Genomic DNA, 14,895 nt, shown 5'->3' on the forward strand with positions numbered 1-14,895 from the left:
CTGCTGCTGTTGGTGTGGAGATGGAGAAATGCTGTGTGGAAGAAGAGCAGGGAGCATTGAGAGCAGGATGAGATGTCCAGAGTGTGCTTGTGGCTGAGGCCTTGTTTTTGATTTGAGTGCAGTGTTTGACTGGAGTGGGGTCAGGCTGTCCTGAGTGGTTTTGTTTGCAAGAAGTTGTGAGGTTTCCTTGGAGGAGCTTGAGAAGCAGAGCAAGAAATTGCAGCTGTGCTCTTTGCTGCCTGCTGAGCTGTCAAAGGCAGGAAATGATTGGTGAAAGTGGCTGCAGCAATTGCAGTGGTGTGCAAGGCTGAGCAGTGGTGTGGGCATCCAGGCCAGGGCAGGATTGTGCCCCTGTCCTGGGCCCTGATGAGGCCGCAGGGTGAATGCTGGGGTCAGTGTTGAGGCAGTGAGTGGAAGAAGGTCGTTGAGGGCCTGGAGCAGGTGCAGAGAAGGACAAGAAAGCTGTGGAAGGGTGTGGAGGGCAGGGCTGTGGAGGAGCATCTGAGGGAGCTGAGGGTGTTGAGTGTGGAGAAGAGGAGGCTGAGAGGAGAGCTGATTGCCCTGTCCCTGAGAGGAGGTTGCAGTGAGGTGAGGTTAGTCTGTTCTTGCCAGTGTCAGGGAGAGGAACTGGCCTGGAAGTGTGGCAGGGGAGGCTTAGGTTGGAGATGAGGGAGAATTTCTTTACAGCAAGAGTGTTGAGGGAGTGGAACAGGTTGCCCAGGGAGGTGGTGGATTCCCCAGCCCTGGAGGTGTTGAGGGCCAGTTTGGATGAGGCTTTGAGCAGCCTGGTCTGGTAGCAGGTGTCCCTGGCTATGGCAGGGGTTTGGAGCTCTCTGAGCTTTGGGTTCCCTTGCAGCCCAAACAATTCTGTGAATGCTTGGATCTGGACACTCAGCAGAAGTTCAGTGGAGTGCAACTGTAAATAAGCAATGTTGGAGAGCTGGGTGAGAGCTGTGTTAGGGCTGGGTTGGAGCTTGGCCCCTGCCTTGAAGGTAAAATTGGAGCTTTTATCAGATTGGAAGTTGCAGGAGAGTTGTTTTGGCCTGCAGCTGTGCCTTAGAGTTTGTGATGCTCAAGGGGCAGCTGTGAAGTAGCTGCTGCAGGAACTGAGCTGAACTGGAAGGCTGCAGTGCAGAAGGAAAAATTTCTGCCTCTCAGTGAGGCCCTGGAATCATCTCCCAAGGGCAGTGTTGGATTCCCCTGGCCGGGGCAGCTGTAAGAGTGCTCTTGTCAGGGGCTGGTCCAGCTGATGGCAAGTGTGATGTCAGCTGGCAAGGTGGGAGCAGAAGGTCCTTGGTGTCCCTTCCAGGCTGGCCTTCTGTGGGCACAGAGCTGTGTTGGACATGCTGAGGGCAGCTGCAAAGCTCTTGAAGCCTTTGTGCAGAGTGCCAAAGACATGAGTGAGCCTGGAAAGTGACTGCAGAGTTCCCTGCTGAGAGCTTTTCCGAGCTGCCCAAGCATTTGTGTGAGTTTCTGCTGAGCTGGGAAGGGATTTGGGTTGTTTTCCCAGGCAGTTGGAAAGCTTTTTAAGCATTCTTCTTGTTCTGCTCCTCGTTGGCCTTGCCCTCTTCATTGTCACAGGCTCACAGGATGTTAGGGGTTGGAAGGGACCCAAAGGGACCCAAAGAGTCCAATCCCCTCTGCCAGAGACGGACAATCCTATCTGACACAGATCACAGAGGAACACATCTAGAGAGGCCTTGAAAGTCTCCTGAGAAGGAGAGTCCACAGCCTCTCTGGGCAGCCTGTGGCAGTGCTCTGTGACCCTTGCAGTAAAGTTCCCCCTTGTGTTGAGGCAGAGCCTCCTGTGCTGCAGCTTACACCCATTGCTCCTTGTGCTATCCCAGGGAGCAGTGAGCAGAGCCTGTCCCCCCCATCCTGGCAGCCTCCAGATACTTATTTATCCAATCCCCTCTGAGTCTTCTTTTCTCCAGACTAAGCAGCCCCAGATCCCTCAGCCTCTCCTCATCAGCCATGCCCTCCAGTCCCCTCATCCTCATAGCTCTCCCTTGGGCTCTAACCAGCAGATCCCTGTCCCTCTTCAACTGGGGAGCCCAAAACTGAACACAATATTCAAGATGAGGTCTCAGCAGGACAGAGCAGAGGTGGAGGAGAACCTCCCTTGATCTGCTGGACACACTCTGCCTAATACACCCCAGGATGCCATTGTCCTTCTTGGACAGCAGGGCACATTGCTGTGCCATGGGTAACTTGTTAGCCACCAGGACCCCCAGGTCCCTCTCCTTGGGGCTGCTGTCCAGCAGATCACCTCCCAGCCTGGACTGGTGTAATTTATTATCCCTCCCCAGATGCAGGACTCTGCCCTTGTCCTTGTTGAACTTCCCCTGGTTCCTCTGTGCCCAGCTCTCAGTCTGCCCAGGTCTTTCTGGATGGCAGCACAGCCTGCAGCTGTCTCAGCCAAGCCTCCCAGCTTGGTGTCAGCAGCATACTTGCTGAGCAGCCTCTGTCTGTCTGTGCCCTCATCAGTGTCATTGATGAAGATGCTGAACACTCAGGACTGTCCCCAGCACTGATCCCTGTGGGACACCACTGGTCACAGCTCTCCAGCTGGAACTGGCACCATTGCTCACCACCCTCTGCACTCTCTCTTGCAACCAGTTCCTAACCCCCCTCACTGCCTGCTCTTCCATCCCACACTGCCTCAGCTTGCTCACTAAAATGTCATGGGAGATGGTGTCGAAGGCCTTGCTAAGGCCAAGGTAGACTCCATCCACTGCTCTCCCTGCAGCTGCCCATTCAGTTGTGGTGTCCTAAAATGCTCTGAGGTTAGTGAAGCATGACTGCCCCTTGGTAAATCCATGCTGACTACTCCTGATAAGCTTCTTCTCTCCCAAGAGCCTTGAGTTGACCTCCAGCAGGAGCTGCTCCATTTTTGCAGGGCTGGAGGTGAGGCTGCCTGGTCTGTAGTTCCCTGGAACCTCTTTCTTGCCCTTTTTGAGGCCTGCAGTGCCATTGGCTCTGCTGCAGCCCTCAGGCACCTCTCCTGTCTGCCCTGATTTGGCAATGACGATGGAGAGTGGCAGAGCAATAACTTCAGGCAGTTGTCTCAGCACCCTTGGGTGCATCTCATCAGGGCCCTTGGACTTGTGAATGTTTATTTTGTATAACTGATCCCTATGCCAGTGTGCACTGACCAGTGAGGGGCAGTCCTTCCTGCAGGCTTGCTCTCCTTCATCCAGACTCTGGAGTCCATAGGAGAGTTCAGCCTGAGGTGTAGAGAGTGAAGCACAGAAGGCATTCAGCAGCTCTGTCCTCTCTGCACCCTCAGTTCTCAGACTGCCTCCTGGTCCAGCACTTCCCCCACACCTTCCCTGTTCTTCCTTTTCCTGCTGATGGATTTGAAGAAGCCTTTCTTGTTCTGTTTTCCTTCCTTTGCCAGCTTCAGTTGCAAGAGGGCTTTGGCCTTCCTTGCTGCTTTGCTACACAGCCCAAGGCAGGCCTGTAGGAAAGCAGTCCTCCTGCAGCTGCTCTGTTTCCTCCTCTGCCTCTCCCTGGAGGCTGCCTTTAGAAGCATGGAACCGTAGAATGGTTTGAGCTGGAAGGGACCTGCAGAGGTCATTGAGTCCAAGCCCCTGCAGTCAGCAGGGACATCCTGCACTAGATCAGGCTGCCCAGAGCCCTGTTGAGCCTCACCTTGAGTACATCCAGGGCTGGGACCTCAACTCCTTCATTGGGCACCCTGCAGTGTTGCAGCAGCCTCCTGGTGCAGAATTTGTTGCTGCCATCCAATCTCCCTCTGCTCTGCTCTGCAGCTACTGCCCTCCTGCTGTCCCTGCAGGCCTCTGGGAGCAGTCTCTTTGCAGCCTTCTTGTAGCCCCTTCTGGCCCTGGAAGGTCACTCTTAGGTCTGCCTGGAGCCTTCTTTTCTGAACACCCTCATCTCCCTCAGCCTGTCCTCAGAGCTGAGCTCTTCCAAGCCCCTGATCATTCTCATGGCCTCCTCTGGACCCTGTCCATCAGGTCCATGTGGTTGCTGTGTTGAGGGCTCGAGGGCTGGATGCAGCAGTGCAGGTGAGCTGTCAGCAGAGCACAGTGTCAGAGTCTGCTCTCTGCTGTTGTTGCAGCCCAGGCTGCCATTGGCCTTGTGTGCTGCAGGCTCACACTGCCTGCTCCTGTCCAGCTCCTTGTCCCCCAGCACCCCAAGTCCTTTTCTTCAGGCCTGCTTTTTGTTGGCTCCTCCTCGAGACTGTGCTGATTGTGAGGCTTGTTGCAGCCCAGGTGCAGGAGCCTGCACTTGCTGTTGTTGAAGCTGAGGAGGTTCCCCTGGGCCACCCCTGCAGCTTGCCCACTTGAGCTCCCCCTTCTTCTTCTGCAGGGTGCTCTATTCTAGGTCCCTCTGCTGTGCTGTGCTGGTTGTGTGGCTGAGCCTGGGACCTTGTTGGGGCCCTGGGGAGTCTGAGAGGGCAGAAAGTGAGTGCAGATGGAGAGATGGATGGAGAGATGGAGGGTGAAGGCTGCAGGGGGTGGGAGGGCTTAGTTCATCAGCTGTGTGGCTCTGTCTGGTTCCTACCTGCAAGGGTGGAGGCAGCAACTGAGGCTGGAAGCACAAAGAGGCAAAGCCTTCCTGGCTCAGGACAGTCCCCTGACACCTCCTGACATCCACCACTGCCAAAGCTGGCCCTTGGGGTTCCTGCCCACACACCCCACCCCATTCTGCATGTCAGGAGTCACCTGAGCTCTCACTCCCTCTGTCCCCTTTCATGAGTTCCTGTGCGAGGAGGAGACAGGGTCCTTCCCCACCCCTCATATGTGACCCTTCCCCGTTGGCCTGTTGCTGTTTCCTTCAGGCCTCCAGCTCCTCCTGGCCTTTAGTCTCAGGACCTTCCATTCTTGAGCTCCTGCTTTCATCCCTGTTCTTTGAATGCTTCCACAGCCACAACATTTCCCACTCCACCCTTCCAACCCCAGCAGAGGTGGGGGACCCAGGGCCGTGGGACAGCACAGACAGCAGGGCCATGGATGTGCTGTGAATGAGGGAAGGGTCTGGTATGGTTAGGCAGGAATTAGGCCTTGTTCCCCCAGAAAGGGCACAGGATCAAGGCCCAGCTGAAAAATGTATGTGCAGGAATTCATAGAATCAGTCAGGGTTGGAATGGACCACAAGGACCATCCAGTGCCAACCCCCTGCCATGGGCAGGGACACCCTACCCTAGATCAAGCTGCCCAGAGCCTGATCCATCCTGGCCTTAAACGCCTCCAAAGATGGGGCCTCAACCCCCTCCCTGAGCAACCCATTCCAGGTTCTCACCACTCTCATGCTGCAGAACTTCTTCCTTATCTCCACTCTGACTCCCCAGCTCCAGCTCTGCTCCATCCTCCCCAGTCCTGTTACTCCCTGGCAGCCTAAAAAGTCACTCCCCAGCTCTTTTGTAGCCCATCTCAGCTCCTGGCAGGCCACAAGAAAGTCCCCTGGGAGCCTCCTCTTCTCCAGTGTGCACAGCCCCAACTCTTTCAGTCTGTGCTCACAGCAGAGCTGCTGCAGCCTCTGAGCATCCTCCTGGCCCTGCTCTGGACACACTCCAGCATCTCCACATCCCTCTTGTCCCAGGGGCTCCAGAACTGGATGCAGTACTCCAGGTGGGGTCTCAGCAGAGGGGGAGAATCACCTCTGTGGCCCTGCTGGCTGCACTTGTGCTGCAGCTGTGGCTCTGTTTGTCTTTCTGGGCTGCAAGTGCACACTGCTGGCTCCTGTTGAGCTTCTCCTCCAGCAGCACCCCCAAGTCCCTCTTGTCAGGGCTGCTCCCCAGCCTGGCACTGCCCAGCCTGGATTGGTGCTTGGCATTGCCTGGTCCGAGCTGCAGGATCCTGCACTTGGTCTTGTTGAACCTCCTGAGGTTGGCTTGAGCCCAGCTCTGCAGCCTGTCTATGTCCCACACCACAGCTTGGTGTGGTCAGCCCACTTGCTGAGGCTGCACTCAGTGCCTCTGCCCATGGCACCCAGAGAGATGTTGAAGAGAATCTGTCAGCATTTGAGGAGATGAAAGCAGTGAATTGTCCTGCACCTCTGCATGTCAGGGTTCAGGCAGATTTGAGCAGTCTGAAACAAGGAGAGCAGGAAGGGTAAGGTTAGGTTGTTCTGGTAAGGGAGCACAGCTGCAGGAGAAAAGAACCTTGAGTTGTCTGTAGCTGAGCTGCGTGAGGGGGATTGAGGGGGGCCGATGGGTGAGCTGTGCCTCTAGGCCTGTGGACAGCCCATGTTGTGCTGTGTGACCTGTCAGAATTGTACACCTTGTATTAGCCACTGTATAAGCATCACTCTTAGCTTCCATAAGGGGCATCGACCTCTCCACCACATTGGTGGGAGGTGATGTCAGAGTGGTTTCCCTGCAGGGACTCTGAGAGAGGAGCACACCTGGCACCTGGTGACCCCCGACGTGATTTCTCGGGACGAGGAAGAGTCTGGCAGCGGATGGCAGGAGGAAGCAGGGCTCTGGCCTGCTGGTGAAGGGAGCCAGGCCTACATTAGAGGTAGGGTAGTGGATCCAGAAATCATTAGGGGTGAGAAATGGGAAAGAGCTGCTGTGAAAACGTTAATACAGCCTGTGTGAAGAAGGGAGATACCCCTGAAGGAGGGGGATTTAGTGCAGTTCCTGCTGTGGAGCCAAAGGAGGAGATATCTAAGAGACTTAAGGCAGCTGTTCAACAGTGGAGGTCTGGCAAAAGCAGGAGAAGCTTTATGGGGGTGGTAAGCATCGGGAGCAGGCTGTAAATCTGATGCTGGAGGAGGATCGGTGAGGAAGAAACAGTGGTGCAAAGCTTCTCTGAAGCTCTTTGTCTCTGTGAGAGATGTCCTTTGGGGCAGTCAGACTTTACAAAGCTATTTTTGCTGTGCCAAACCAACGATCATTCAGCACCTGAGAAGCCAGGGCTCCAGAGGGGGCTGTAAATGTGCCCTTAAGGAGCAGACAGGGGAAAGAACTGCAAAGGCAGCAGCTAACAGCAGGAATTTCACCCTAATCAGAGGCTTGTGTTGGTAGCTGCTGCTGAGCTGAATGCCATAGGAGTGCTGAGTGCTTCACTACCATCTCCTGAGGTGCCTGTGGCTCAATTCCACCTGCGCAGAGCTCACTTTTCGGCTGCAAAGATGGAGGGTTTGGAGCATGGAGGGTCAAGGTCGCAGGCCGAGGGAGGGGCCAGTTTGTCAGTGGAATCCATGGAAGCTGTGGGAGGTGTATCCTCCACAGGATTCACCTGCACACCTCCCTGCCTGCTGGACCAGCAGGGCCCACTCCCCCCCCCCACACTTTCTTCTGTTTCTTCTTTCTGGCAGTGTATCTTCTGTGGAGAAGCAGTGCTTCGTTCTTAAAGGGACAGAGTGCATTTGTGAGAGCCTTTTGCAGACTAAAATCCTGATGATGTTTTTAGCTTCTGATTGTAATAGATTTAGAGCTAAAGAGCTTACTGGTTAAGATATTAAGTAGCTGTTAACTGTAATAGAATATCAGTAAGTTTTGGAGTCATTTTAGCAGGGTGATGGTGATAAGGCTTAGGTAGTTAAAATATGGCATGTTAAGTAATTGGTAGTTGCACTAATGGAGTATTGTGGTAAGAGTTGTTTTGGTAAGTGTGTAAGTTAATGATTCTGTCTTTGTGATGGTTGATTTAAGGTTTTTTCTTTTTCCTGGGCACCAGGGTGTTTTCAGAGAGCTCTGTGGAATGTAACAGCCTCTTGGATTTCTTTGGTTTGTTGTTTTCTTCTCAGTACTGATTCAGTGTTTTTAATTTTTAGTTTATCAATTTCTAGCATTGATGTGGTTAAGACTAAGAGTTTGTGGTAGGGATATCATAGGGTATTTTTTCCTGTTTTTTTCTGTATCTCAAGATAACACTGTAGGATAGGGACAATGTAAAAACAAAACAAAAAGAGGGAGAGAGAGAGACAGAGGAAAACTTGAAAATTCTCTGGTTGCATCCCACAGAGAAATTCACCCTAGAGAAGGCCAAAGAGATTTGTTAGCCTAAGGAATGAAAGTGTTTGCATCCTTATATCTGTTCATGCATTTGTTTGTGTGTGCTTACAGGTCTTTTGATTGGCTACCAGCTCGTTATGTGCAGCCTGCTTTGGCAGTGAGCAGAAGTCTTGCTCAGATGGCTGTGGCAGGAAATTGAAAGGTGTACTGAGATGTGGTTGTGTGCACAGGCTTTGGTCATGCTTTGAGTTAGGTATTTTGTTGGCCCTCTGTTATAAGGGCCAGAGCCACTCATTGTCAGAGATGGGGAGCAGCTGTTTCTGTTAGCAATGTTTAGGGTTCTGTGTTTGTTACCTTTCTGTGCAGGTCCCTGCACAAGAGGAGAAGCACTGCCTTCATTTTAAAAGGAATAGAGGAATTGTGGGAATGAGGTCTACATGGATGGAGTCTGAACAAGCAGTGCTGTGATGCCCATGGGTCCACTTGTCAGCTGTGGATATTGTTACTCTGTAGGCACTGCAGTTACAAGGGTAGAGGAGTGTAAATAGATTTGAACAGAATCTGCACTGGCAGTGCCCAGTTTGTCAAGACAGCATAGAAAATTGGACACTAGAGTGTTGAGTTGGCCTCTCTTCTAGGCCGTGTGGGAGAGGGAGAAACACCAGTCTTACACCAATGTAATTAGGCCTTGTCCCCCCAAAAGGGCACAGGATCAGGACCCAGCTGAGAAATGTATGTGCAGGAAATCATAGAATCAGTCAGGGTTGGAAGGGGCCACAAGGACCATCCGGTGCTAACCCCCCTATCATGGTCTGGGAAACCCCACCATAGCTCTGAATATCCACAGCCTCATACATCTTGGCCTTAAGCCCCTCCAGAGATGGGGTCTCAATCCTCTCCCTGAGCAACCCATTCCAGGCCCCCACCACTCTCATGGTGCAGAATTTCCTCCTCACCTCCAGTCTGACTCTCCCCATCTCCAGCTCCCTCCCCTGCCCTGATTGAAAGATGTGGAGAGAAGCTTGATGCAAGCTAAGTTCTGTGTATTGTACTTTCAGCACTTGGTTATATACCTTAACATACAAGCTAAAAGATTGTGCCACATCCTAATTGGTCGTTAAGACAGACCTCAGTACCTACCTCATGGAGACAGACCTCGTACATTAGCAGCTGGATAAGCCAAGGTTAACGAAACCACAGGCTCATGTTCCGCATAGCTCTGTCTGCTGCAACAGTCCTTAAGGTCATCTCGACCCTCGGTTAACTGAGGACTTTTCCCCTTCATACCTTCCGCACCTGTGGCTTATGGTCTGGTACGTCAGCACTAAAAGTCCTACCATTCCCAACGTTTCCCCCTTTGTGTTGTACAAAAAGTATCCTTGCAGAGCCTTCTGTCACCTTCTGCATGCACTGCAACAAGCATGTTGAAAAGGGGTTCTCCGGGGATGCAGTCGCTGAGCAGAGAGCTCTGTCCTGTTCCATTAGCAAGGGTGATCCAAACATGAGTTTTGTGCAAAGAAAAGGGGAAGGGCAGAAGAAAGGTTTATTTTTTTTACAAGTACAGAGGATGCATAATACAAAATTCCCTTCTGGGAGTGACATTTTGCCAGGGACTCCACTTGCAGTGTGAAGGCTCAGTCCTCAGTGTTCGACAGGCCCTCTCGATGTGGCCGTGCGCTCTTCGCCGCAAGCCACCGGCTCCTTTTTCTGTGGAGACACAAGCATCCCCTTTGCCCCACGTTATTGATGGGTGCAGGCCTACAGTTCTCCCAGCTTCTATGTCAGGAATCCTAACAGGAGGCTTCTCCTTTTTCTCAGCGGAGTCGTTGGCATTGCAGTGCCTGATGATCGGGGGAGTATTGTCCATGAGGGAACAGTTTAAAGAAGTAAAAGTGTGCAAGGCCTTTTGTAGTCTTTCTTCTGGGGTGGCTGCCCCCATTCTCCCTTTCTGCTGTCACAAGAGATGTTTAAGTGTTGGATGGGCACGTTCAATCATCGATTGCCCTGTGGGGGAATGAGGGATGCCTGTAACATGAGTAGTCCCCCAGGTGGATAAAAATGTTTGAGCCTTTTCAGGTGCAATACACAAAGCAGCTTTAACAACAGTGCACATGACAAGGGCCACAGCTTTCTCCATGGTCTCTGGGTACTGTGCTGCCACAAGGAGATCATCCATGTAATGACATAGCAAATCTTCAGGTATTTCCATTGGTACCTTGCTGAGAGCCCTAGCCACATAGCACTGACAAATCCTAGGGCTGTTTTTCATCCCTTGAGGCAGTACAACCCACTGCTGTCTTTGCCACGGGGCTTGCATGTTCATACTTGGAACCGAGAAAGCAAATTTAGGAGCAGCATCTGGATGCAGTGGAATGTTGAGAAAACTATCCTTAAGATCAGTAATAGTCAAATGCCAATGTCTCAGGATCATAGGTGGGGAGGGGAGGGCAGGTTGTGAAGCCCCCATAGGTTCCATCACATTGTTAATTTTCCTGAGCTCATGGAGCAAGTGCCACTTGCCTGATTGTTTTTTAATAACAAAGAGAGGGGAATTCCATGGACTCATGGAAGGAACAATATGACCCTTGTTAGCTTCTTCTCTGCCAGCCTGCCAAGGCCACTTTTAAGAGCTACTGCCTTTAGAATAGGAAACAAAAGCTATGCCCTGTACCTTACTTCTGGACTTTCTGTTAAGCTCAGTGCATTTGTGTAATGCTGTGGGGCTGCAAATACCCATGAACCATGAGGACTGTTTACTGCTCCTGGCAGTTCTGATAAAGGTCTTCCCAGGAATGCCTCAAGATGCAGTTCCACAGTGCCACTTTCTATGCCCTATTGACAAATTGGACACTGCCAGTGCAAATCCTGATCAAATCTATTCACACTTCCCCACCCTTTGTAACTGCAGTGCCTACAGTGCAACAATATCCACGGCTGACAAGTGGAGCTGTGGGTGTCGCAGCACTGCTTGTTCAGACTCCATCCATACAGACCTCGTTCCCACAATTGCTGTTTTTGTTTTAAGCTGAAGGCAGCATTTCTCATCTTTTGCAGGGCCCTTTGCAAACAGGTAACACCCACAGTGCTTTAAACACTGCTAGCAAAACAGTTGTTCCCCATCTTTGCCAGTGAGTGGGTTTGGCCCTAATAACAGAGGTCGAACGAAATACCCAACTCAAAGCGTGACCAAAACCTGTACACCAGCCATATCTTATGTACATTTCTGTGCACAGCCATCTGAGCAAGGCTTCTGCTCACTGCCAAAAAACTTGTGTGTGATGATTTGGGCTCACTGCCCCTCCACACTTTGGAAACCACCCAGACTGGAGTCAGCTGGCTCTGGAAATTGAATGAAGCTTATTATTGACAGCTTAGCAGAATGTCCAAGCAGATATTTGCAGTCTGTACAGGTATATACAGAAATAGACAAGGTAAAAGGTAATACAGAAACACAACAGCCCTCCCAGAAACCTGAGTCCCCAGGAGGGGCTCCCAACCACCCCTTCACCTTCCCCCTACCCCTCTAAACCTTGCTTCAGTCCCAAGGAAGAAGAGAGGTTCAGCCAGGGGGTTAGGAAGCAATGTGGATTAGTCAGAGAAAGGGAGGGTGAGGTTAGAGAGATGCAGCTCAGAGCTCCCCAGCAGGAGTAGTGTCTTATCTATGTTTTGATTCCTGTTCTTATCCATCTCAGCAAGCCTTTGAGGGAAGTAGGCATCATCATTGTTCTCTTTTCACAGCCTGTAATCTAATTTCTTCTCACCAAAACTCTCTAGCTTCAAACTACCACATTCTGAACATCAGAAGCTGATATCCATCAAACAATCCCAAGCCCATTCATTCTCTAGGCCAACAAATCCATTGGCCTCCTCTAGGGTGAATTTCTCTGTGATGTAATCAACGAATTGTTGAATTTTCCCTCTCCCTCTTTCTCTAATTTTTTTACATGAACCTTATCCTGTAATGCTACCTTGATAGAAGAAAAAAACACAAAGAAAAAATATCCTCTGCTACCCCTATATCCTATACTATCCCTGTCATAAACTCTTGGCCTTAACTATATTGTTTATCAACTTAAAAAATATATCAACTAAAGGAAACGAAACCTTTAAATTATTACTGAGGAAAAGCAAAGAAAACCAAGAAAATCTCAGATCCTGGAGCTGCTGGAAAATACTCTGATACCCAGAACAAGAAAAGAACCTTAAATCACAGCTCATGCACTGACAAAACAACTCTTGCTGTATTATTCCGTTATATTAACTATTGAACATGTTCAGCTCTCAGGTGCTTAGCATACTCTCTTTTAATTACTGACTCTATTTTAATTAAGTGTCATGGAGGGGGATTCTGCCACTTAACACCAGTTGTGGTGAAGGGGAGAAATTAATTAATGTGAGAGCATATTTATAAAAAAACATATATTTATTCCAATATTTCCACTCTCACCACCCTCAACCACTGAACTGTAATATTAATATTTGTTCTACACTGTTGTGAAGACATTATGGGAATATATATATCAAAGTTTAACTATTGTAACAACTAGCATACATTCAAACTATTAACAGAGAGTTTTCCCCAGGGCTTAATGCCCCTTGGGGTCATATACTACTTGCCCAGCAAGGGTGAGCTAAAAGCTGTTTTTCTGCTCTATGGCAGAGGCAATAGAAATTAAAGAAATTGCAGAGGCATTCAAGTGTTTTCTCACCATTCTGATTAATCAATAATCCCCCTCCGGGGCTACATCACAGCCCGTGCCTAGTGTCCAATTCATCAGGGTCTCTGCCTGTGGACTTTGAGGCTGGAATCCTCTGACTTCAGGCGAAATTACAGTCTCTGCCCTTATGCTGCTGGCTCCTTCTGGATGCTCTGTCCAGGGAATTCATAGGCAGGAGCTCCATGTGCAGAGGCAGGATTCCATGCAGTCTGAGCACAGGTCTAATGCTGGCTATTGAGACTGATCGAAGGCAGACAAGTGGGTCTGCTCCTGGCAGCTTGTGGCAGTGGCGCACACCAGGCAGTCCTAGAAAGGCAGGCATAAAGGTGCAAGGAAGTATGCAGGCAGGAGGCAAGCAAGCAATGTGGCAGAGCCACAAGTAATGTGGGGCAGACTGCACGTGTGCCTGTGCACCCTTATTATTAAATGTGGGCCAAGAGTTAATGGTCTCATTGGCCACTTGAATGACCAATCAGATTGGCTGTCAGCCAAACCTTACCATATTAGGCAAACCCCAGAGGCCTGGAGTCCATATATGGGAATCACGTGGGTCCAGCACTAGGCACTCATGAGCTGAGTGTGTGGGGACTTACACAATCAGGTGTCCTGGGCAACTGACTTCATGGCCCGAGTCTGTTGTGATCCTATTTGCTCGATTACCCCTGACATGGGCAGAGACACATGTCCAGGCAGAGCAGGCATAAATAAGCCTGCTTTTGGGCCTACAGGCCCTCCACAACACTGTCTGCTGGTGTTTGTGTGCTGGGCCAGGAGCTGAGTCTGCACTTGTTCAGCAGCCCTACCTGGCTGCTGTGCCCATGGTGCTGGTCTTGGGAGCTGGTTGCTCCAAGCCCCATCTCTGCTGCATGGTCCTGGGCAGTGCTGAGCCATGCCTTGCAGGTCAGTCCTCTCTTCTGGGGCCTTTGGTTGTGTCTGGCAGGGACTGTGTCCTCTCTGCCGCAGCCCTGTCCCTCTGTGCTGAGAAAGAGCAGAGTTTGCAGAGCTGCCCCTGGGAAGGGCCCATCAGGTAAAGAACCCAGAGTGGGGGCCAGCAGCAGGACTCCAGGCTGTTGTTGATCCATGTGGTACATCCCAACCCCCTGCAGAGCCTCCTACCCCCCACATTTCACTGCCACTGGGGCTGTGAGGGACATCCTCTGCTGTAGGAGTCTGGGGGCCCCCCAGTCAGGTTGGAGTCAGTTGTTTGGGAGGAGGTTGTGTTTGGGTCTGGGATGTGCAGTGTGGGCGGGAGAGGGTTGGAGGTTGTTTGGTCTTCCTGGGTGGGCATTGCTGCCTCTTGTCTGCAGCAGGAGGGATCAAAGAGCAGGGCCTGGAGCAGAAACCTGCCTGCCGACAGCCCAGGGCTGGCAAACAAGGGGCTGGGATCACTTTGTAAGGACCAGAGCGTCTCCGCTCCCCCAGCACCAGCACCTAGGATCTCAGCACAGGCATTGGAGATCTGCCCCCTCTGTGTGGAAAGAAGTGAGGGTTTGAGGGCCACTCTGCATTCTTTGCCTCAGCTGAATGTTGGTTGTTGGGAGGTGTTAGAAGCTGTATTGTCCCAGGCAGGATGTCAAGGTTTGAGGTGCTGAGGTCAGGTGCTTCCATTTTCCCTAGGTAAGAGCAGTGACCTCGTGCTCCACTAACATGGCCTCAGAGAAGGACCTAGACAAGAGCTGGGAGGAGAATCAGTGCCCAGAGAGTAAGATGGAGCAGACCAAGTGCAGCCTGAAGAATGAGGAGAAAGATCTCAAGACAGAGAATGACGATGAGGGGAATGATGACTGTGATGATGTTGAGTATGAGGATGATGTTCAGGGTGAAGATGACCATGATGAGGAGGAGGAATATGAAGAAGAGATTGAGTTGCTCTCAGCCCCCTCTATGCCAGTCAAGCAGCTGCCTCAGTGTCCTGAGTGTGGGCAGAGCTTCAAAGGGCACTACAGGTTGATTGAACACCGCCGAAGCCACACGGGCGAGAAGCCCTTCAGCTGTGCTGACTGTGACATGAGATTCACACAGCACTCACACCTCATTGTCCATCGCCGAATCCACACGGGCGAGAAACCCTTCAGCTGTGCTGACTGTGACAAGAGATTCACACAGCTCTCACAGCTAATTGCCCACTGCCCAATCCACACGGGTGAGAAGCCCTTCAGCTGTGCTGACTGTGACAAGAGATTCATGAGGCGCTCAAACCTCATTGCCCACCGCCGAACCCACACGGGTGAGAAGCCCTTCATCTGT

General features: G+C 51.3%; 1 protein-coding gene and 1 long non-coding RNA gene across 2 annotated transcripts in view; both read left to right on the forward strand.

Annotated features, from left to right (window-relative positions):
- LOC135174396 (zinc finger protein 850-like) overlaps positions 1–14,895 on the forward strand; it is a 393,382-nt gene that overhangs the window by 118,627 nt on the left and 259,860 nt on the right. Inside the window, 1 exon segment of the mRNA XM_064141675.1 lies at positions 14,661–14,893. Coding sequence (XP_063997745.1) covers positions 14,661–14,893 — 233 coding nt within the window.
- LOC135174413 (uncharacterized) lies at positions 1,344–14,222 on the forward strand. Its single transcript, XR_010301883.1, has 3 exons — positions 1,344–1,465; positions 6,351–6,488; positions 13,956–14,222. It is a non-coding gene; the product is annotated as an uncharacterized LOC135174413 (long non-coding RNA).

Source organism: Pogoniulus pusillus, unplaced genomic scaffold (genome assembly GCF_015220805.1).
Source record: "Pogoniulus pusillus isolate bPogPus1 unplaced genomic scaffold, bPogPus1.pri scaffold_63_arrow_ctg1, whole genome shotgun sequence".
NCBI classification, from domain to species: Eukaryota; Metazoa; Chordata; class Aves; order Piciformes; family Lybiidae; genus Pogoniulus; species Pogoniulus pusillus.